General features: G+C 38.0%; 2 protein-coding genes and 1 long non-coding RNA gene across 4 annotated transcripts in view; 1 reads left to right on the top strand and 2 right to left on the bottom strand.

Moving 5' to 3' along the window:
• Nucleotides 1–2,295: 2,295 nt before the first annotated feature.
• On the bottom strand, nucleotides 2,296–8,053 carry LOC123870970 (collagenase-like). Its single transcript, XM_045914486.1, has 8 exons — nucleotides 8,007–8,053; nucleotides 7,254–7,413; nucleotides 6,338–6,504; nucleotides 5,638–5,739; nucleotides 3,336–3,481; nucleotides 2,943–3,051; nucleotides 2,473–2,610; nucleotides 2,296–2,327 (listed from the first exon to the last, which is right to left on the bottom strand). Exons 2-8 carry the CDS (start codon nucleotides 7,406–7,408, stop codon nucleotides 2,296–2,298), a joined length of 849 nt encoding a protein of 282 aa, XP_045770442.1. The 5' UTR covers nucleotides 7,409–7,413; nucleotides 8,007–8,053.
• A 4,671-nt stretch (nucleotides 8,054–12,724) lies between these two features.
• LOC123870695 overlaps nucleotides 12,725–24,526 on the bottom strand; it is a 29,637-nt gene continuing 17,835 nt past the window's right edge. The window contains exons 2-3 of the long non-coding RNA XR_006797125.1: nucleotides 17,668–17,672; nucleotides 12,725–12,735 (exon numbers count right to left, since the gene is read on the bottom strand). This is a non-coding gene — a long non-coding RNA (uncharacterized LOC123870695). The remainder of the gene's footprint in view (nucleotides 12,736–17,667; nucleotides 17,673–24,526) is intronic.
• LOC123870666 (cholesterol transporter ABCA5-like) overlaps nucleotides 12,819–24,526 on the top strand; it is a 47,967-nt gene continuing 36,259 nt past the window's right edge. For both annotated transcript variants that reach the window (XM_045914024.1, XM_045914022.1), the window contains exon 1: nucleotides 12,819–13,068. In XM_045914024.1, coding sequence (XP_045769980.1) covers nucleotides 12,992–13,068 — 77 coding nt within the window. In that variant the 5' untranslated portion in view covers nucleotides 12,819–12,991. The remainder of the gene's footprint in view (nucleotides 13,069–24,526) is intronic.

Below are 24,526 nucleotides of genomic sequence, written 5' to 3'. Positions count from 1 at the left end.
AATTTTTTTAAATTACTTATGATGACTAAATTTGAAAATTTATTGATTTTTTCATTTGACTTTTTTTAGGTTTATATGCCAGAACTATCATTATAAAGTATGAGGAACTATAGAACTGAGATACGTGCGTACAGAGAACTCTTTTTTTTTCGCTTTGCTCGAAAATGATCTGCTACCGGAAGTTAGCAGAGCATTATTTCAACTGCGATTTTTTTAGCAAAAACGCCAGAACTATCTTTAAAAAGTATCAGGAACTATAGAACTCTTCTGCATGCGAAGGGAACTCCTTTTTATTTTTGATCTGCTGGCATATGCTCTGCTAAGTTCACGGGCACTAGAATATTGGTGCTCACATTGTTATTTCATCGAATTCTTAGGTTATTATTTAGATCGAGTATCAAGTGTTTATATTAAATTTACTTTATTAATATTAAGTAATAACTAAGCGTGCCTTAAAAACCATGGTCATGTTGTGCGACCATATAGGATTGCAATTAGGTCAAAATGTAGCAATTTAAGAATTAGGTTAAAGTTATTATTGTAATCTGTTTTGGTCGTCAATAAATAAATAAAATAAAAATAAAATAAACGGCTGAACCGATTTTCTTGGATTATAGCTAAGAACACTCTCGATCAAGCCACCTTTCAAACAAAAAAAAGTAAATTAAAATCGGTTCATTAGTTTAGGAGCTACGATGCCACAGACAGATACACAGAAACACACATACACAGATACACACGTCAAACTTATAACACCCCTCTTTTTGAGTCGGGGGTTAAAAAAAGATGAAACGAACAGTTTAATTTTAAAACTGGCCGATGATGTTCTGACTTCTGTTAGCCTTGTATCGATATAGTATTTTTATAGATATAGATATCACCATCATAAAAATATTTTATGTTTTTTTTTAACAGCATCGACCAAGCTCTCCATCTCCTAAATGCTTGCAAGAATATTATTTTGATCGATGATAACTTCCAGACAGTAATGATCCAAATTAATTAAAATAAGCCTCAATAGCTCAACGGTTGAATAGCGGACTGAATTACGAAAGGTCGGCGGTTCAAACCCTACCTGTTGCACTACTGTCGTCCCACTCCTGGCACTTAAGCTTTACGCTTAATTGGAGGAGAAAGAGGAGTATAAGTCATCACACTAATATTATAAAGGCGAAAGTTTGTGTGTGTGTGTGTGTGTGTGTGTGTGTGCGTGTGTGTGTGTGTGTGTGTGTGTATGTTTGTTACTCCTTCACGCAAAAACTACTGGATGGATTTGGCTGAAATTTGGAATGGAGATAGATAATATCCTGGATTAGCACATAGGCTACTTTTTATCCCGGAAAACCAAAGAGTTCCCACGGGATTTCGAAAAACCTAAATCCACGCGGACGAAGTCGCGGGCGTCAGCTAGTGGCTAATATTCTTTATAAAAAAAATATCTGATGATTTTATTCATTTTCAACAAAAAAGATAACAACAATATTGGTACTTTCTTCGTGCTCTAGAGCGCTTGTTGGCTTGTCTGAGCACTGCACATTCCTCTATCAACAGCTCATTCCTAAATCTGCTTGCATCATATAGTATGTCAGCTCAGCGTCTTCCCACCAGTCTCAGGCTGCTTTTCCACCAGAGATATGCTATGCTACGTTGCTATGGATGCGTTTGATATCCACCAATCATATTCATTGGTGCACGTAGCTTAGCACTGGTGGAAACGGATTGTACTAAGATATGTTTTTTATATGGAAGGATGCGTGCTATGGATGGCTGCTATAGGCCGTCGCGAGTGGTGTAGCTATGTGCAGAGCAGAGTACCTACATAGCTTAGTATTGGTGGAAACGGTCACATAATATATTCGTAGCGTTGATTTCACATCTTCGCAGCATAGCTGCATAGCACATCTCTGGTGGAAAGGTACCCTAATAACTGCTGTGACCATGTAATATTTAAATCCCCAAATTGTGTAACTATGTAAGTTCTTGACGCTGATATCACAGGTCATGTCCCCGTTTTAATTTTCTGTGATATTAAAATTAAATCGAAACTTTGCAAACCGTACAACTCTTCGAACAGACATTTAAAAATAAAAGAATATTAGCCATGCTAATCATGACTAATACTCCCCTTTCCCCTCCAATTAAGCGCAAAGCTTGTGCCAGGAGTGGGTACGACGATAGTGTAATGGGTGGGGTTTGAACCGCCGACCTTTCGGAATTCAGTCCGCTCCTCAACCGTTGAGCTATAGAAGCTTACTTACATTAAACTTTAAAGATATTGTATGAGGAGGGCGATGATCACTGCAACACAGATGAGTCTTCTGCAGGATCTATAATAATACATTGCTAGGTACTTAATTCATAAGGTCAAATAAAGTCATTTATAGGTTAGTAATAAGTTATAATGTAAAAATGAGAGAAAAACAAAGATTGTTGCTGTCAATAAATTATTTGACTTTAAGTTTGATGAAGAACCAGTGGTATCGTCATCCTCTACCGGTACTTCTTCACGCGGCGTGGTTGGGCTGGGCGTGGTGGAAGGTGGGTTCCAGTCGAAGTTGATTCCAGTCACTTCCCTCAACCATGCGTGATAAGGTCCCGGGCGGACGAAACCTGAAAATATACCTTCCCCGATTTAATACGAAGCATAATTTATTATAGTTATATAAATGTAATAAGTTCAAAAAATGAAAACTAATTCAGTAAAAATCATCCCTTTTAAATACCTGAATTTAGTTTTATATAATGGTACTTTTCAAAATCGTCTTTTTTATATACCTAAATAAAGTAGGTGTTCTATTTCACGAAGACCCTTTGGACCGTTTACGTTACACACACAAATGCGTTAACGCTTACACTCACTACTACAACCAAGGCTGAGCGGTCATCGTGAAATAGAACAACTACGCGGTCTCCACTATAGGCAGCAGCTTGGAAGTCCTTACCAGCAGGGAAGCCGATGTGGCAGCCACCGCCGAACACGAAGGAAAAGACACCAACTTGCGATGGGACGCCGTCCACATCGATCCCGACCAACGGGCCACCGCTGTCACCCTGAAGGAGAGGATAATCATACTATCATGACAGTCTGCACTGTAATTATTATAAAGGCGAAAGTTTGTATGCGCGCGTGTGTTTGTGTGTGTTTGTTACTATATTGACTGACGGCGATTTCTCAAAAAAAAAAAAAAAACTCAGCCATCTTGGATTTGGCCATTCTCGTTTGGGAATAAAAGCTTCTGATAACATTTTCGATAATCAACTAATACTGCAAACTCTGCTTTGGGTAAACACGTTTCGTTACACGTAAACACGTTAACTAAAAAAATTGTTGAAACCTGGCAAGTGGACTGGCTGGTGACGTTGTAGCTGCTGGCGCAGATGGTGGAGTCTACGATGTTGGAGCCTCCACCGAAGGCGGCTCTGCAGCGCGTGTTGCTGGTGCCGAGGAGGTACACCCAGTTCAGCACCTCGGGGGAGGGGCCTAGCAAATGATCATGTAGAATTAATTCATGTATCATTAAAGGCTGTAGCTAGATAAAAAAAAGATTATTAATGAAAATAAAGGGATGGAAGCTTCTAGGGAAGCGCACTCTAACCTTCCGAGGCTTCCGAGACGGGCTTGACGTCAGGCGGAGATTTTTGCTTGAGCCAAGCATTTTAAGCATTAAGTATTCGCCAAAAACGCGATTTTCAACGGCGTTTCCCGTTAAACGTAGATGTAGCCACGATCAACGTACAACGGCATTCATAATGCCGTTTGACATTAGACGATTTTAAGTACAATTCAATTGGCATTGGACGTTAACCGTTCAAGTGTGGTCACTCAGTTTAAAACGTGTTGATTATTGCGATAGTTAAGGCGTTGTTGGGCATTGACGGTAACCTTAATGTGGCCAGAGAATTACAAAGTTTGCTTGATGCTTGGGTCAAGCATTTACGTGCTTGACAGTGATTGATGGAATTTTATATTTTTGCTTGAGACGATGCGGGCAGTGTTCGAGATATTTTGAGAAAAGTGCCGTTTGCTTGATCAAGCAAAGCAAAATTACGTGTTTGACCGTCTCGGAAGCCCTTTAAGAGGGCTCTCTCCGTCATTCGTTTCATATAAACGTAGTTCCAATTTCATTTGAATATTAAGCAACCAAAGACCATGAAATTTTGCAGACATATTCTAGAAACTAATATTTATGTCTGTGGTTTTCCAGATTTCTGTTAAAATATTCGGTTTCAAAGTAACGCGGTCTTAAAAATTTACATACAAATCTTTGAGCCCCTGTAATTTTAAAACTACATATTTTTAGAAAAATCTAAAACACCACAGACACAGATATTAGTTTCTAGAATATGTCTGCAAAATTTCATGGACTTTGGTTGCTTAATATTCAAATGAAATTGGAACTACGTTTGTATGAAACGAGTGACGGAGAGAGCCCTGTTAACCTCATCATTGCTGTCGCCAATTAGCCTATCTCGCTTTTAATATATAACTACCTACGTTTTAAGTTAAATGATTTAATTTTAAATTAGTATCGCGGTGATCGCAAATCGCACTGTCAGTACTATAGATAAAAGAAAGAAAGTCTTGTAAGTATCTATTGTCAGTGCTTATTTATCAAGTTATAGTTATTCGTTATCAATCGATAATTTGATAAATAAGCGATGACAGGGCGCGTTATCAACACAGTTTACTCATAATTTAAAATGTAGTTGATAAAATTTGATAAGTCAAGCGCTGTCACCGCCAAATTTTTTTTAACTAGAACCTAGAATATGTATACCTATTCCTAATTCTATGGCCACCACACGTTTTCAACGCGGTCGGCGCGATGTGACTTTGCTCATTGAAACATAATTGCTGAATAAATAAAGCATAATTTGCAATAAATCTAGATTTAAAGAGATTGGTCTCAAGTAAACGCAACCTAAAGTTTTACTGAGTGCCCGCTTGATTAAATTTTTTTTTGGCGCGAAGCCTGCGGTAATGAAGAGTGTTCACAGACCAATTATTATGTTAGTGATAGATGACGTGATAATTTTGCCCGTCCGCGTCATCTATCAATTATCTGATTGGTCTGCTGCATCTAAGTCTAGGGTGAGATTTATAAATTTTTTCCTTTTAGTGATTTAGATTAGGGTGAGATTCGATTCCTCAATAGGATAACGATAATTAGTGTCAGTCCCTAGCCGTAAGTATATTGTATTTTAGATGATTTAGATAATTTAGCTTAGTTTAACTTAACTTTACTTTAATTTAATTTCCATCTTATTATATTCTTTTAAAATTTATAACTTAGGTATTTTTTCATATTCCTTAGGTTAGCAATTATATTATATTTTATATTTTACTGTACGACTTATGTTTATGTTAATGTATGCTGTGACTGCCCGTAAGTGGAGTTGCATAAGAGCCCTAGAATTTAAGGAACAACATGTATTTAATCTAAATGTGTAACTCTGTGGGCGGTACATAAATAAATAAATAAATAAATAAAGTGCACTTTGACTTTGCTTGGATTGAAGATTGTGTTAAAACGAGACGGATTTTTATGAGAGATATACATCTGTCTCGTTTTAACTCTGTCTTAAGTCTAAGCAAAGTCAGAATGCGCTGTATAGATCTCATCCTTAGTTTATTACCGTTGGTCCATGTTTGTCCCCAACCGCTGGTCTGCAGTCGGATCATGTCGTAGTTTTTATACATGTCCGCTGACGCCTGCAGCCTGATTGGCTGAATGAGGTCTGAAAGAGAGTAGGTAAATTGTTAGAAGTACCTAATAAGTAGAAAAGCTTTTTTAGACTTTTGGTGTTTAAAGTGTTTTCGAATCATCAAAAGAATCTGCCATTAGTTCGAGAAGAGAGACTATCGAGAAGAGTCAGCAAGAAGATGTATAATCAGTTACCATAACTCTAGGGCATGGCCCTAATAACCTAATTCCTAGCTGAATTAAGGTATCCTTTCATGAGAAAAAAATGTTTGCTCGACTTGATGGGCTTGATGGGGTTAGTGGAATTAATTAAACCTTGCAATTTGATGCCAAAGTGTGTCTGTCTGTCCATCTATCCGTAATCATTTCACGGTTCATCCTTTAAACCAAAACTTGGCTCTATTTAGAGATATCTACATAGAATTTTGAAAAACTTAAATACATGCAGACTAAGTTGCAAAACCGCGAGCGAAGAGTGCGCGAAATTTTTGCTACGCTAAATAATTTGTTTATATTTATTTGTACCAGAAATGTACTGTACCGATGTAATTGTACCGATTCGTCCTACTCGGGGTGGAGCTAGTCCGAAGCTGACTCAGTCTATAGCAATATTACCAGATGATATCAATTACCATTGAATTGTAGGACTCTATCAAACTTGATGACGCCTATGTCGTGGGGTTGCACTCTTGTTTGCGACTCGTCGTAATCGGGGTGGTTGTAATAGTCCGTCGTCTCAAACAGCAGCTGAGGGTTGCTCAGGGCGCGACCACCAGCGCGAATGATGATAGTTACACGGCTGAAAAAGAAAAAAAAATCAGTACTAGTATTATAAATCCGAAAGTGTGTTTGTTTGTTAGTCTGCCCTTCAATCACACCGCAATGTGACGGAGCAATGGATAAACCTGATGGTTTGCATCAAATAGTTGTAAAACCTGTGGAGTGACAAAGGCTACTTTTTATCCTGGGAAATCAAAGAGTTCCCACAGGATTTTAAAGTGCCTAAATCCACGCGGATTATAAAAAAATATTAGAAGTTCCCTACTAAAAGCAAAAAGATCACTATATTTTTGGAACCTTCGTCAATACGTACTTTATTTGGGTCTGTTTCGTTTAAGTTATTAAGTAAAAACATTCCGTAGGACTTTTTCTAGTCTGTGCAGCAGCGGTGCGAGATCAGCATGCTCTGTATACGCGGTACAGAAAGCTTACCGAGCGCTTATATTTCTATGGCGCGATCCTGATTGGTGCGGTAAGCACGGTAGCAGCACGATACAGATTCGCGTCTCTGCTGGATCGTCCAGTAACCGCTCGGCATTTTACCGAGTCGGGCGCATCAAAATGTCGGACTTTAATGTTTTCGATACAAGGATAATGCCAATAACGCGTTCTTTTTTACGTAAAGGAGTACAAATGTAACAAATTAAAGTATCCTAATCACTCGAACTCAAAGACGACATTACTTCACGACAACACAAGCGGCTCTACATAATTTTCTGCAGACATGTGAGAAAGTGGCGGCGGTAAGTTGGTAAGAACAAAACTAACCCGGCGGTGCAGTGAGCAGCGGTGAGACCCCACTCGCTGTGGATGATGGTGGCGCCGCAAACGGCGACTCCTCCGTTTCTGTCAACCATGCGGAGGGAGAGCTGGTACGGGATTTGGCCCTCCTCGGCTTCCCAGCCCGAGACAATCCTGGGCATACTGACTGCAAGCAAAGTATTTGAAAATCAACTTAAAAATCATTGAAAACCTTATCCCATTGGCAGTGAGCTGAAAAAATCTCCAAAATGGCGGATTCAAGATGGCAGCCATCCAAATTTTGAAGATGCTACTTCCAAGGTAGAAACTTAAAGGATAGGCGGGAGCTGCTGAAACAAAAATACTCGAAACCTCATTCAGTTGCCATCCAGTGATGCTCATCCAGTGAGCTGAAATATAAATCAAAATGGCGGATTCAAGATGGCGGCTATGCAAATTTCATAGGCGTCTAACTCAGAAAGTTAACCTGACATTGGCTAATCTGTGTAAAGCCAGAAGAAAAAAAAACTCAGAAAGTATAAAAGATGGAAGAGTGGTTTTTGGCAGAAAATGATCAGGACTTGATAGTCTACTTGATGAGCAGAAAAAATCAAGATGGCGGAATCTGTTGTTCCATATAAAACATATGACAACAAAAAATTATATCTAAACTATAAAAAAATATCGAATTTCGACAAGGTGTGCAATTTGAAAAAGCAAGACTGCATGCCCGCGGACCACTTTAGTGGGTTAAAAGTAAAAAACTTTAAAAATACATACCATCTCGTACATTTTCAACGAAATCTAGTTCATCTGGTGTGCGCAAGGGGTTAGCCTGAAAAATAATAACAAAAAAATTTAAAATGTGTTATGTCAAAAGGTATCTGACCTTGAACCTGCGCAGTGGATGAGTTTGAGATGGTAGTAGGTAGGTACGAGGGTTGTTACGGATGTAAAATTTTGACATCCGCGGATGTGAATGCAGATGCTAATTGTTAGAAGTTCACATCGGGTGCGGATGCGTATTTCAGGATGTCTGCTTTTTATTAGGGGTGACATTCTTGTTTACTTTTTCACTTAATGTTTACATTGAGATATTGGATAAACACGGTAAAAAACACTGTAATTGATTCGCAATAGGAATTACGTTGATAACTAAAACAAAACAGACAAAACGTGTAGGTTCTTGTCACCAATATGTGCCTTCCTATTGGTCAGCGATTTGCGAACCATTAGCAACTTGTCGTCAATTTGATCACACGATCGCAGATTCCCTTCTCAATCTCAAAGACTCCTAGGTCTTTGAGATCTATAGACCGCACTTTGACTTTGCTCATACTTAAGACACCGTTAAAAGGAGACGGCGTTATACCGCTGGCATAAATCTGTCTCGTTTTAACTGAAAGTTAAATCTAAGCAAAGTCTAAGTGTGCTTTATAGATTTCAACCTTAGGGTCGATTTATATTAGGAGCGAATCGAAGCGAATTTCTAATATTTAACACAGCATATTGATTCTCTATGGTAAAGCACCAATTTCAACTGAAAAAGAAGTTTGTGTTTTACGTGGTGGAGATAGAAGTCAATATGCTGTGTTAAGAGGGCTCTCTCCGTCACTCGTTTCCACTCTTTTCATACAATCGTAGTTCCAATTTCATTTGAATATTAAGCAACCTAAGTCCATGAAATTTTGCAGACATATTCTAGAAACTAATATCTATGTCTGTGGTTTTCCAGATTTCTCTTAAAATATTTGGTTTCAAAGTTACGCGGTCTTAAAAATTTTCATACAAATCTTTGAACCCCTGTAATTTTAAAACTACATATTTTTAGAAAAATCTAAAACACCACAGACACAGATATTAGTTTCTAGAATATATCTGCAAAATTTCATGGACTTTGCTTGCTTAATATTCAAATGAAATTGGAACTACGATTGTATGAAACGAGTGGAAACGAGTGACGGAGAGAGCCCTGTTAAATTTTAAGGATTCGCGCAAAGCTGCTAGTATATATAAATTGACCCTTAGTTTTATAAGTGTGAATGCTTTTCGTAGCACCATAAACCACGTAGACTGGCTACGGTTTAAGCTACGGAGGTCGGAGTTTAAACATTACAGAACTAGATTTTTTTTAACGGGATATTTATAGCCCTATCAAAGCGGACAAAATCACGATAAAAAGCTTACATTATTATAGAATGAAATATGTAAAAGTTTAAACAATCATAAAAAATAAAATGATGTTTTGAACAAAAAAAAGTAGGTATTTACCCAACTCAACGCCAATACGAACACAAAAGCTCTCCAGGCCACCATATTTGAATAATTAAGTTAACGTATGTACAATAATATTATATTATTGAATTTTGTATTTAGGGCCCGCTGCATCGAAGCGATAGCTTGTTGGTGGGTGGCGCGGGCGCCTAAAATAGTGTTGTTTTCACAGATAACGGAAATAACGTTATCTGTGCGTGTCCCCCTTCCACTCTAACCGCACCTCGAAAAAAACCAGTTTTTTTTACAAAAACTAAAACATTTATAACTAAGGTGTGTCATGAAGTTGTTAATCTCTCAACTTTATAGTTTATTAGTCACAAAGTTGCCTCAAAATTTGTCCTAAAATAGAGATTTTTCAAGGGCTATAATTATAACTTTTAAAATATATTCAATACCCGATTTGTCTAATTAGTAACCTTAACAGTTTTCAACTCGGAGTCGGAAATTTTTAATATTATTTTACTGGAGTCGAGTCGAACTTACCGATGATAGAGATTCATCATGGTCAACCCATGTAAAAGTCAAAGTCTTTATTCAAATTGGGTACTATGTACACTTTTTGATTGTCAAACAATGATGCAGTGGTGATAATTCATTACGTTAACTTAAAACTAAAGCTACGAGGTTAATTAAATATCACTTGCTATAACGGTGAATGAAAACACCGTTATAGTAATCTGCACGTGCCTGAAAGTTCTCCATAATGTGTTCTCAAAGTTTTCAAAGGTGTGTGCAGTCTGTCAATCTGCAAATCCTTCTCATTCTAAGAGAAGACTCGAGTTCAGTAGTGGGCCGGGGTCCTTTTTCGAGTAAATACGTCAATATAGCCGTTACATTTTATATTTAAAACTGTATATATAGTATTCTTCGATTATTATCTTCGACGATTGGACGATCAAATCAGATAAATAATTTCATCCTGTTGATCATGGGTCATGGCTTAGAAAAAAATTCTGGTTGGAAGTTTTTTTTTTTTTTTTAAAGAATATTTGCCATGTTACATGACTAATATTCCCCTTTCCTCTCCAAATAAGCGTCAGGCTTATGCTAGGAGTAGGTACGCCAATAGTGCAACAGGCGGGGTTTGAACCGTCGACCTTTCGGTTTTCAGTCCTGATTGCTGAAGTCGAGTCGAAAAATTTGTCACATCCATTTGATTACTGTGTTACAACTCTATTACCGGTTTGGTAATCTTATCAGATTATGATAATATTTTGTGCTTCGATAAAATATTATCAATTTGTTTGAAGTGTGAATTTTGTCTTTCCATATTGCCTATCTAATTAACTAGAATTCAGGCTTCATGTTTCGGGTAATTTCAATTTCTCGAAAAGATTAGTACAATCTGAGCACGTGAGGAAAATTTTGAAAAGGTGTCTGGATGCAGTAAAACCACTGCGGTGTTAAACAGATAACTACAGTGATACTCTATTAGGAGGCTCGGCGGATCGATTACGGGCACGCACTTAGGTTTAGGCCGGCAACGCATCGGCGGTACCTCTGATGCTGCAAATGTTCATGGGCGGCGGTAATCACTTAACACCAGGTGACCCGACTGCTCGTTTGCTCGCTATTTTTTTCATAACCTCTCACTTTTCGGAGTTATGTGCATTTTAAGCTGCATTTAAATATCAGTTGTTTAAACGGTGAAGTAAAAGAATTCTCCATAATGTTTTCAGAGGTGTGTAAAGTCTGCCAATCCGCACTTGGCCAGCGTGGTGGACTTTTGCCAGACCCTTGTCAATCTGATTGATAGAAGACCCGTGTTCAGTAGTGAGCCGGCGATGGGTTTATGATGATGATACCAGAATTTCATGCTTTGGATATATTCCTCAATCAATATTCTAGACCCACTGGTTAGGAGTCTATGCTTTCACACAGGCGACGTAGGCTGAGATCGTACTTTTAGCGTACTTTGACTTTACTTAGACTTAAGACACTGTTAAAACGAGACAACTTTATAACGCTCACATCTATCTGTCTCATTTTAGTCTGAGCAAAGTTTTGAGTACGCTTTTTGGATCTCTACAGTCTTAGTTTTGTTTTATTAAGTAAGTAAGTGGATGTTTAAATAAGAAGATAAAGAAAATTGTTCTTTGTCCCAATTTAGTCCCAGTTAAATAGCCACTTCAATGAAACGCTGAGAGCTTTGAGTGGCTCTTGAAATTTAACTCAAGATTTAAGGACTCGAAAGATCTTAGAAAACGGCTGCCGGGTAATATTGGCATGGTTGGGAAAACTTCGAGCAACGGAGCCTGTTGTAAGAAAAACCTATTTATAGACTAGAAGATTTTTACGCTGATACATTTTGCTTTTGCTTTTATTGAGGAGTGCTCGCAAGAACCGGCATCGGTGCCGGTTATTATCATTGACATCGATAATAATCGTCAGACCTAACCTAATTCTTTAACCGAGTCGTATGCGGAAGGATCTGAGAACAAACTGCATTACTATCCCAAGAACACCAGTACCGTTATGTGATGAACGGAAAGGGGTCGCGACCCTCAATAGTGACATAGTTCACTACAAGGAACTTGTAACAAAACGCCGAGGCTCCGACGTTACTGGCAGCCGATGTTACATACATTCGACGGTAGATACGATATGAAACGACTGTTTTTCTTTGATTTCACGTCCCCCAAAGCCTAATGTTTGTCAGATCGTCAATTCAGGATCAAGAGTTCCCTCACTCTACTCTGGCCGTGAGGAATACGATGAGAGAGTAAAGTAAAGAATATTCGTGTCAAGCGCTCACAAAGGGAGGTATAAATAGGCCCGCGTAGCTGTCACACGCGCCGTATTGCAGTGGTCGGCAACCGCGCATGCGTGGCTGGGTTGTCAAGGGAAAATACTCTATTTCCTTTTCCCTGGAAAATTACCCGACTAGTACGCCAATGTGTAAAAAGATAAACGAACTAACTAGCTCGTTGGAAAGCCTAGAGCACCGCAAGGACGTGTTTTTTTAAAGGGTTGTTCTGAAGAGTTGTTTGACTTTATTTTCACCCTTCTCTTTCTACAACCGCACCACACGCCACGTGGGTACAGGGGGGGTAAACTCTATCCCATATCTACTATTATTAAGAATGCGATAGTGTTTGTTTGAGACCTTTTCACGGGTCAAACACTGAAGTGCAGTGTTAGGCCGTGTTGCTTAGAAATGTAGTATTCAGTGGGGTAAAAAAAGTATTTTGATCAGAATTGTATTTAATTAAGTACCCGTTTTGTTCACCAGCTCCTCAATTTACCTACCCTAAACCAGAGCAAGTTATGTGAATCTCGCAACACCGACCATCAATTTGGCGCGCGCGCGAAAGAATCCCCCAGAACCAAATCGTCATGGCGGACGCTCGCGTCGCGCGCCTGCCGTACTAACTCCCCATTATTAACGCGATCTTGTGAAATAAGTGCAGTGTCAATAATGTTATAGTGTAGTGCCATAAATAGGTCGATCGGTTTTCCCGTGTGCCAGTGTGATACCGTTGTGTTGCATGAGTGATCCTAATGGCGTGTTGGGAAGTGCGCGGGACGATGGACGCCTGTCACCGGCCAGCACCGAACAGCTAACGTTAGTATTTCATCCAAAAAAGTCAAGAAAAGTACTAATCCGTTCCAGCTTAAAAGGTTAAAAAAAGCTAGAACGCAGAGCCGTAAAAAATGTGGTGGTTTCAGCGATCGATGAATGAAATAAGAAGAATGGTTTGTCTAACTTATTACAGAGCGTCGTTAAAGCTAACGTTAGTACGTATTATATAGCTATTTTATTCTGAAAAGGAAAACTTGAGTGCTAGAACCCAGAACCATAAGATCTGTAACAAAAAAATGTAAACGTAAGTATTAGTTCCTCCGATCGATGAATGAAAAAAAAAGAGTGATTTGTCTTACTTTATTCAGCCCTTGAAAGCTCTAAGAGTCGTTATGACTAACGTTCAGAAGCTGTTTTACTCTGAAAAAGAAAAACTTATGGTTTCAAATGGACTAGAACACAGAACCATGAGTAACGTAAAAAAAATGTAGTGGTTACTGCAATCGATGAATGAAAAAAACAGTTCTCAATTCTATCGACCGCAAACTTTATCCTGAAAAAAATTTCACCCTAAAAGGTGATAGGTATAATATTTCCAAACTCTACGCTTTAAGCAATCAATGATTAAAAAAATAAGAATAATTTGAATTCAACTTAGCTTACAAACTCTGCAAAATACAAAACGCAGTTTGTAAGTTCAAATAAAGCGTAGTAACATCTAGAAAATTGTTTCACCCTGAAAAAGAAAGAAAAAAAAAATACGGAACTAGAGGACAGGCCGCGGTTTCGCTCACGTGGAATTTTCGAAAATCGCGGGTATGCAAAAAAGGCCGATTTCATAATTTTTGACCAAGAACCCAAAAACATTTTCTTGGATATAATTTGTAAATAATAGGGGTTGTCACAAAAACAACCCCTATTTTTTTTAAATAGTTATATTAATTACTGACAAATGTCTCCGACGATCATATCGGAGGAAGCAGCCGCCTCTTGTAATAGATATATGTAAAAAAACACCCCCTATTTAAACCCATCAGGGGTTGAAATGTCCATGAATTCTTTATTAGTGTGTGCCTTTGTTATAAATGGAACCTGCTGTCAAAATTCTAAATTTTAACTTTAACGTCGGGTTAGGCTGCGCGGAGTTTTATAGGTCCATGGCTGTGCGTTAATAGATCATCAGGCACTCGACTGTTGAGAACAATAAATCATAATCAACCCATTGCCGGCCCACTACTGAGGACGGGTCTCTTCTGAGAGTGAGAAGGGTTCTAGGCCATAGTCTGCCACGCTGGCCCAATGCGGATTGGCAGACTTCACACACCTTTAAGTACATGGAGAACTGTCAGGCATGCAGGTTTCCTCACGATGTTTTCCTTTACCGTTAAAGCGAGTGATATTTAATTGGTCAAAATCTAGGAGTGCTATTGAGCGAACCGGGGAAGCAAATACCGTGAGTGGAACGTAGGAACTTTCTAATACTGCTGCCTGCTACAATAATAATAGGAGTTCAAATTACATCGCTAATTGAATTTTATATGAGCAAAATTAAATATCTTAAAGCAGTCATGATGTTTCATTCCTTATTGCGTTGAAACTTCGTCGAAAGCGTTAATAATTAAATTATTTCACAATGAGATTTTAAGTTACGAAATACGTTACTTATTGAACAAATGGCGTACAAATCCATTCGATCGAATGAAGAAGCCCTGCCATTCCTTTATCCAATTATCCACGGCCCGTCAATTAAACGTTTATACGGCATCAGACGATTCTTAGTAATTCCACTCTAAACTGCTTAAATTTTCCTTGCTTATAGCAATGGCTTATAGACAAATACGTTTTCGTTACTGCGTGATAGACCTGCGCTTGACGACAATCATGCTTAAGAATATATTTTTATTCAAATAAACTTTTACAAGTGCTTTTGAATCGTCAAAATAATTTACCACTGGTTCGGAATTCCGTTCCTATACGATTTTTCTTATAGGTACGTTTTTCTTATACAATTGGGGGAGTGATAGGCTATTTTTATCCCGGAAAAGCAGAATGTTCTCACGGGATTTTTAAGAACTTAAATCCACGTGGACGAAGTCGTGACTATCATCTATGTAGTAGCTTATTCTCGTAAGCCTTACAACTCTTTTAGAAGGACAAGAAACACTCAATTTAATCCACCTTAAGAAGTTTAAGTCTGCCTTAAATCGTTCTCATCTTAAATACCTTTGGCAAAGTACTGAAAACCCTTGGCAAATACTACTTATAACAAGTTTCTTTTGAAGGATTGACCGTTGAACAGTTCGTATTTCACAAAGGATCGTCTTATTATTCGAATAATTCAATAGGGTCGCCATCTGATGCTGTCAAGGCTATAATGTACATTCAGGTACATTGAATTCCAAAAGGCTTCCAGTTGATACGTTTTTATCATGATGATCCGAAAAAGTATATGAAATAAAGACATTTCATTTCATTTTCAGACTGTTGTTAGGTTTATTATATTATGTTATTCGAGATCCATTTCATCCAATTTCCAATATTAATATTGGTATCTTAGGTTGGATATTGGATATTATTGGACTTCTCATACCAATTGATCAGTTGCTTTGTTGATAATAATATTCCTAATGTAGAGATATTTTCTTCGTTTTTATAGATTAGACTCTAATCATTTGACTTTGGGTAGGTATGTCTACGTAAGCTTAATATATAAGTAGTAAGATATGTATATAATATGTAATAGGTACGCTGTTGAGCACGGATTCTTTAAATGAGAAGGATTTAGCTTAGACCCTAGGGTATCTAAATCCTTCTCAATTTTTTTTTTTTTTTAAAGAATATTAGCCATGTTAAATGACTAATATTCCCCTTTTCCTCTCCAACTAAGCGTCAGGCTTGTGCTAGGAGTAGGTACGACAATAGTGCAACGGGCGGGCTTTGAACCGTCGACCTTTCGGTTTTCAGTCCACTCCTTTACCGGTTGAGCTATTGAGGCGATAGATTGATAGATTGACTATTCATTTCGTCTGTCAATCAATAAACTATCCCCGTTTGTTTTGTATGAGTGCATAAATGAGGGTTATAAAAGTAGAATTATGTAGACCAATATAAAAATAATGATCCATGAAATAGAGTTAAGTGACGGACAGTGCTTGAATAGCTGTAAAGTGTAAACTTTACGATCCATAAACATACCATAACACTTTTCTAACGGCTTCTCACTACATGAAAAATGTGAAGTGGCAGAATCTCCTAAGACAATTTAACGCGGCTTTTCAAAGCTACGTAAATTTTTGACAAACTCGTAGCGTCTGCGATTTGTAGAAAAGTCGAATCCGCCAGGGACTATACTTTTCAGTATTTTATATATATTTTATTTTTTAATAAAGTATTTTAGCATACAATAGTTCTGAATCGGTCACAAATGACATAATAAATTGTTCTGCTTCGAAAAGCTATTTCATAGAAAAATGGCTTATTCGCTCTTTCTACATACCAATGACATATTATGGGGAAAGTGAACTATAGGAAACTCTCAGTTTGATCTTCAATCGACGATATGTCAAATATTAGGCTATGGTGATGTAAAATCAAAGAACAAGTGTAAATTAAAAATTTATAACACCCCCGACAACTAAAGGTTACAGTAACTAGAAAAGAGCTGATAACTTTCAAACGGCTGAACCGATTTTCTTGAATTATAGCTAAGAACACTCTCGATCAAGCCACCTTTCAAACAAAAAAAACTAAGTTAAAATCGGTTCATTAGTTTAGGAGCTACGATGCCACAGACAGATACACACGTCAAACTTATAACACCCCTCTTTTTGGGTCGGGGGTTAAAAATAGGACTCCTTTAGGGCTACTTGCGTCAAATGGCTACTAACATTTACGCCTTTAAATAAAAATAAAAAAGCGTTCAAATAAGCAGACAGGTCACCTGATGTTAAGCGATTACCGCCGCCCCTGAACATTTGCAGTACCAGAGGAACCGCTAATGCGTTGTCGGTCTTTCAGGAATTTGTTAGTCCGCCCCTTAAATAACCCCATTTTAGCAAGAAACAGTTAAAAATTATTTTGCTATAATCCGCCAACAGAAAAAATCTGTATGGTCAAACATGCAGTTACAAGCTAAGCACCGCTTACCTCCCCAACCAAGCAATAAAGCCAAGTTCCCAAGCAACGCCTGATTCTATCCAATATTCTATCCAATAACCCCATTTTGTAATCTAATGGACACACCGCAGAAGTGGGTTGAAAAAAGGATCTGGCACAACGGGCGGTCGAAGTCTCGACGTTTTGTTTAGAAGTTCCCTAACTGTCATAATCTGTGATATGATGGTGATATGGTATGCCTGCTATTCTAAAAGAGTACCTCGTTAGGTACATTTTGACTACCGTTTCTAAATGCATTTAACCACTTACCTAACCATGAGTCATGACGTAGATGTTTACGTACTTCGCTTATTTAATCGAACCCATGAGTTGCAATTCTATTATTATCGATTGGAGCTTCCAATCTTGCATTTACATTACAAAGAAGCAAATTGATATTGTTGATAACAGAGAGCTCTCATGATATTACTAGAGTAGGTAATGTTAGTTCATCCTATGTCCTGTAGCTCAGGAAAGAAGGCCCACGATCTCTGTTATTTTTTGTGGATTTGACTTTCGAATAGGTCCATAAAGAAACAATAAATAAATAAGCACGTCTGAAGAAAACCCGAATTTCGCTTTTTTATAATATTTTTGCTTTAATTTAACAGAAAGTTAAATAAACATGATTATTATTATCAGAAAATTAGCAATCTGTTTATTATTATTTACTACAGCGACTTCCAGATGTGGCTTTTAGTTATTGAACATTTCACTGAACGACTTCTCAAGGTCCTTTAGACCTAAGGCCACCACTGCCAATTTTTGAAAATAGCAACCACCGAGTTTCTAGCTGGTTCTTCATGGGATTTTCTTCATAGAAAAGGCATTCTGAATCAGTGCAGTGGAACATTCCCTTTATGATTAGATTTATTTGAATGAAACTGCCATACCCCTTCCAAGTTACTTCGCTAGCATCTTAGACTGCATCATCACTGACCACCAGGTGAGATCACTGTCAAGGGCTAACTTGTAAATATTTGCATGCTATGAAGTGGAATATGAAGGATGCCTAAGTCATACGTAAAACATCATAACATTTACTCATATTCAGCAGATAAATCTCATTTTATTTCAATTCAAAAATCTTTCTACTTAGGTCTATTCTGTGTTTAGTGTTGACGGGGCCGACTGATGTGTGAGGTTTGCTCTTCCGTGGTTTTGTCAACTCGATGGCCATGACGTCGATTTAGTTAATCAGAATCCATAAGTACGTTGCAGTTCCATTGTATTGATCGGAGCATCAAATCCCTATCCACTAAGTACATTGCATTACAATGATGATACTATTGTCAATACGTATTGTAAAGTTCCTATGAGAACCTTCGTAATCAACTTACATGAACGTGCTTTTTACTCTCATAGGGGTTAAATTTTCGAAAATTCTTTCTTAGCGGATATTACGTCATTATAGCCGATCGGTCAAGTAATTTGAGCTGTGCGTTGAGTCACTCAGTGTCTTCGACTGAATATTTCGTCCAAGTGGGTGTAGGTTTTTTAATATTCCGTGAGAAATCTCTGATTTTCCGGGACAACTTCCGTGTACTATGTCCGTTCCCGGGATGCAGGGTATCTCTGTACCTTTTGTCAAAATCGGTTAAACGGATGGGCCGTGAATCTATAGTTATCCGGGCTAGCAGATATAAACAGACACATTTTCACATTTATTAAAGTATGGATAAAATAGAAAAAAAAAACATTGTGATATTTATTTTGACAATATTCCAAAACAAGAGAAATAAACGAAGACGCAGTACCTACCTAGTCCAGAACGGACAACTTTATTACCCAAACAAAAATAGCCATTACAAATGCAATAAGTCTAGAAAAAGCTCGAAAAAAGCTTTTAAACTGATGTATGATGATGAATATACGATCGTTTACTGTAAACACGAAAACCGAGCAACCATAAAGTAATCATAACAGGCAATTGCATAGCTGTAAATGAGATAGGTATATTCCAAATTTTTCTGAACTGAAGAATCATTAAAATTCCGAAGATGATGCGTAACCGTAAAAATGTTTTCTGCAACTTCGTCAGTGCGGATATAGAGCGAGCCGCAAGAGGAATTTTTCTTCTAAAATATTATGACCGAAGTTATTCTGTGTGTCTTATAAATACAAATTCGGTCCTAGATAACGTTGATAGAGTTCGAGCTTTTTCAGCCAAAATCTTTCTAGAAATCAAAAATATTTTCAAAACATTCCTTAGAAAACGGCTGAATGAATTTTTGAAAAAACATGCAAATTCCCTATTTTTCTTAGATTTTTCATCGTCATAACCTAACATTTGGCATTATAGTCGATTTAGGATCAAACCGAGAGTTACCTCACTCTAGTTCACTCTGCCTACACTCAAATCCTCAAATCGTGATCCAGAGAACCCTGCCTGACTGAGATGTCAACCTCGTGTTAGAAAGTCCTAACAAAGCCATCTCGGCCCTTTGTTTGTTGGTGGCTGAAATTATTGAATTCTGTCACAACCAAGCCTGGCAGTGCGCCAAGCGGAACGCTGACGTGTTTCTACGTCATAATATTATGTATTACGTCTGTCATGTGAATTTTCCTCGATGCTCTAGCTAGTGGATTTAAGGCTGAAATCTATAGAGCGCACTTTGACTTTGCTCAGACTTAAGATTCAGTTAAAACGAGACAGATATATGCCAGCGATTTTTTATATTATAACAAGTGTAAATTAAAAATTTTCAACACCCCCGACAAGTGAAGGTTACAGTAACTAGAAAAGAGCTGATAACTTTCAAACGGCTGAACCGATTTTCTTGGACTATTCCGCGCCTACGATCCAAAGTATCTGAGTTTTCCAAAACATCATTTTCAAATAAATAATTATGTATATCTAGGCAACGTCCATCTTGACAGCTTGACATTTGTCAATTGACACTTGAATATTATGAACCTAAGGGTTATCTAACCTTCTTTTCTACAAGAAAACTAGAAAAGAGCTGATAACTTTTAAACGGCTGAACCAATTTTTTTGGATTATAGCTAAGAACACTCTCGATCAAGCCACCTTTCAAACAAAAAAAAGTAAATTAAAATCGGTTCATTTGTTTAGGCGCTACGATGCCACAGACAGATACACAGATACTCAGATACACAGACGCACAGATACACACGTCAAACTTATAAGACCCCTCTTTTTGGGTCGGGGGTTAAAAAGACTATCTGTAATCTGATGCCCACAGCTTCACCCGCGTAGATTTATGTTTGGTTTAGGTGGCCTCCATTCCAGTCCAGAAGCAAACAAGTCCACCGTTCAGTAGTCCTACAGACATGCCCTGCCCATCCCCATTTCGACCGGGACACTTTCAAAACAATATCAGTTATTCCGGTTCCCTCTTTCAGAACAGTTACACTCATTCAGAATAGATAAGTGCAGTGAAAAGTATTTCCCAGTTCCCAGTTAAAGGCACAGTTTGACCTTAAAAGGCCAGACACGGCGGCGTCTGTTGGGCCTGAGCAAACAAGTATTGGCAGGCGGCCCGCACTAACCCAGTGCCGAGGGGATTTTATGGCTCCTCCAGGCTACATATTACATACGATATGAGATATTATTTATACTATGCACTCGTGTTACGGATTACTCAGGCTTTTAACTGACTTGGAAAAGTGCGTGTCAGAAATTCAGAACACGTGTAATATAGATACTAAAAACTTTGGCGGTCATTAGAAAATGGTCGTTTTTAGGATTCCGTAACTATCTGCTGATATGCTATCTATATGTCTGTCTGTCTGTTCGTCCGCACGTCACAGGTCTTTAGCTCGTAAACGAAATGAGTTACAAACTTGAAATTTTGGTATTTGTTTTAGGACGTTCACCCAAAACCAAATATTGAATTAAAAGTTCAATTAAATTATTTCGAAAGCTGTCTAAGAAATCTAAGGTATGAGTTTCGGAAAGTATCTCAAAGTAGACATTGTAGAGTTTATATATCGGTACTTTTATCATGTTTCTAAAAATAAGTTTTGGACTAAAAAAAACCGGTTAAGTGCTAGTCGGACTCACACACGAAGGATTCCGTACCATTGTACAAAATACTCATAGCCCGTAGGTATGATACTTTTATTTAGAATACTGCAAGTTAATGACGAACTGCGCCATCTACGATTTAGTAAATTAATTTTTTCGTGAACATATTTTAAATGTAACCACAAAACGGTTTCATATTTTAACTTTCTGGACTTTTTCGTTTACTTGTGCTATTAGACCAACCTGCCTGCCAAATTTCATGATTCTAGGTCAACAGGAATGACCATATCTAGGTGTACTTCTCAGACACGACGGACAGACCGACAACAAGGTGATCATTCCGAACCAGTGGTAGATTATTTTGACGATTCAAAAGCACTTGTAAAAGTTTGTGTGAATAAAAATCTATTCTATTCTATTGTATTCATATAGGGTTCGTTTTTCCTTTTGAGGTAGGGAACGTTAAAAAAAGCATAAAAAATATGTAGTTTATAGCGCCCGATGTATGACATTTTGGGACCCAAAATTAAAAAAATTAAAATCCGATTTTTCCGTACTCATACACACATCGTTATGTAACACAAACAAAACATTCAGGCCAAAGTCAAAAGCTTTATCTATCTACAAAAGTCGTTCCGGTGTAATCATTAGGAACAAATTCAAAGGTTTCTCTACAAATATTATATGCAGAGTATTCTTTAGAGCAAAGGGAATAATCACAAAAAGATTTTAAATGGAATTTCTTATATAAACGAGCTTGTATTGCAAGTTCGCATCGGACTGTCTTTGACAGGAAGTGACTCTGAAACTTGTCGTATGCAAAGAGCTTCCGATTCCCTTGACAATTTAATACCGGAGATCCGGAGATATACCTAACGGTTACGTACGTCATCGCTTTTACGTATCTATTACGTAAAACTGATGATATTCTAGACCTGTCATAAACCCATTATCGAGCCACTACTGAGCACGGGTCTCCTTTAAGAGTGTGAAGGATTTGGCCATAGTCGTGATGGGCTATGGCCAAAATCCAAGTGCGGCCAATTGCAGATTGGCAGACTTCACACATCTTTGAAAACGTTATGGAGAACTCTCAAGCATGCAGGCGTTCTCATGATGTTTTCCTTCACTGTTACAGCATTGTGTGTTTTTGTACTTATTCATAGTTAACAAAAAAAAAAAATCTTCCAAAAATCGAATTTTTTTCATGTTTTTTTTAAAAACGAGTAGGTACTCGTTTCATTTTTATATGAACTAGAGGATGCCCGGATTTAGGTTTGTAAAGATCCCGTGGGAACTGTTTGCTTCTCCGGGATAAAAAGTTGCCTATGTCAATTACAGAGACGCAAGCTACTTCGGTACCAAACATACAAATCGGTTAAGTGGATGGGTCTTTGGGAATCCCGTGGGAACTCTTTGATTTTCTGGGATAAAAAGTAGCCTGTGTCCGTCCCCGGGATATAAGCTAACCCTGTACCAAACTTCGTCAGAATCGGTTAAAGTGTTGAGCCGTGAAAAGGTAGCAGACAGACAGACACACTTTCGCATTTATAATATTAGTATGGATGTCATAACCCCTCCCTGTGCCACTACTTCAGAGGTTTAAATTAAACGGTCTCCACTTTCTATGCGGTAAATCGATATTCCCGCAGTTACATTGATTCAGTTACAATTTCGCGCGCTGGGCTGAGGCACAAACGCCAACTCTCTACTGTCGACACAGACGCTTTAGGTATTACATAACTTTGCAATTTGCCCCGACTGGCATATATAATTGTGAAAAGTTGGTGCGTGTCTGTAATCGAACCCCGTACCCTCCGAATACGAGCTGACGTCTTAACCACTAGACTCTCCACTTTTTAGGGTTCCGTTAAAAGGGAAAAAGGAGTCCCTTATCTTATAGGATCACTTCGTTGTCTGTCTGTCAAGAAACCTATAGGGTATTGCCAGTTGACCTAGAATCATGAAATTTGGCAGGTAGGTACGAGTAGGTCTTATAGCACAAGTAAAGGAAACTCCGGAAACTGCGAATTTGTGCTTACATCAAGTGGGGTATCATATAAAAGAGCTTTACTTGTACATTCTAAAACAGATTTTTATTTAGTTTTATGCTCAATAGTTTTTTACTTACCGTGCAAAATGTCGGAAAAAATACCGAGTACGGAACCCTCGGTGTGCGAGTCTGATTGTTTTTTTATTATCACCACTTTACAAAATCGCTGATTGGTTATTCAAATGAGAGCCAAAGTTCGTTTGTTTGGAGCACACTATCAATAAACTCCGAAACGCTTTCTATGCGGCAAATCGATATTCCCGCAGTTACACTGAGGCAGTGTAACAATGAGCGCTGGGCCCAGGCCAAACGTCTCTACCTTCAACATCGACACGAACGCTGTAGGTATTGCATAACCTTGTCATTTGCCCCAAATGACACATAACTCCGAAAGTTAGCCTACGTGCCTAGGATCCAACCCCGAGTTACGTTATCATCGTACGATATTATCTTTTTTACCCGACTACGGCAAAGCCAAAAGGGAGTATGTATATATGTACCTAGGTTTGTATTTATGTGTGTTCCACTGTAGCGCCTAAACTACTGAGCCGATTTTGAGGTGTCAAACGATTCATGGTGCGGGTGATATGTCACCCTATATATGTCGGTTTTGTTCGTATATAGCCTATGGGCTATATACGAACAAAACCGACCTGTGTAGTAGGCTACATTTTATACAAAAAAAGTGGGGGTGTCTCCAAATTTTTTTTATTGCTATTGTATCGAGTGGGATATCAAATGGAACAATAAAAAATTCTGAGTTCATAAATATAAATATAGTAGGTACAAATACACCGAGCGACAGAAAAACGATTTTTTTATATCAATCGGCAGATCGCGGGTAGTAGTCGAGTCTTTATGCTTGTTAGGTAGGTACGTAGGTTACCCTGTAGGTGTTGCGTAACCTTGTAATTTGCCCCGAACGTCTCACTTTATTGCAATTAGGTTTTATTTATTTAATCAAATCTTGCCTGGAAGAGATCGCTAGGTAGCGATAAGGCCCCCAAATTGTATACTTATCAAGACTTATACTTGCTTTGCTTATTACATTTTTGTTCTTTGGTTTTCATTGGATTTATGTCGTCTCTTCTAACTTTACGGAGTATAGGTATGAGTTTTAAGCAAAATTAAATATCATTTTTCGGGTTCCGTACGTCAAAAGGAAAAAGGAACCCTTAAAGGACAACTTTGTTGTCTGTCTGTCCGTCAATAAACCTATAAGGTACTTTCCTTTTACCTAGAATCATGTGGCAGGTAGGTATATCTTATAGCACAGGTAAAGTCAAAAATTCAAAAACCGT

The sequence above is a fragment of the Maniola jurtina genome, chromosome 13, assembly GCF_905333055.1.
Source record: "Maniola jurtina chromosome 13, ilManJurt1.1, whole genome shotgun sequence".
NCBI classification, from domain to species: domain Eukaryota; kingdom Metazoa; phylum Arthropoda; class Insecta; order Lepidoptera; family Nymphalidae; genus Maniola; species Maniola jurtina.
Note: the sequence above shows the minus strand (reverse complement) of the source record. Positions and strands in the feature narration are given on the sequence as shown.

Excerpts from the sequence above, each read along its gene's own strand:
- LOC123870970 (XM_045914486.1), bottom strand. The coding sequence starts at position 7,408 with ATGCCCAGGATTGTCTCGGGCTGGGAAGCCGAGGAGGGCCAAATCCCG. Across the intron at positions 3,482-5,637 it reads GGGACAAACATGGACCAACG|GCCCCTCCCCCGAGGTGCTG; the intron begins GTAATAAACTAA and ends ATCATTTGCTAG. Across the intron at positions 3,052-3,335 it reads CCAGCCAGTCCACTTGCCAG|GGTGACAGCGGTGGCCCGTT; the intron begins GTTTCAACAATT and ends CCTCTCCTTCAG.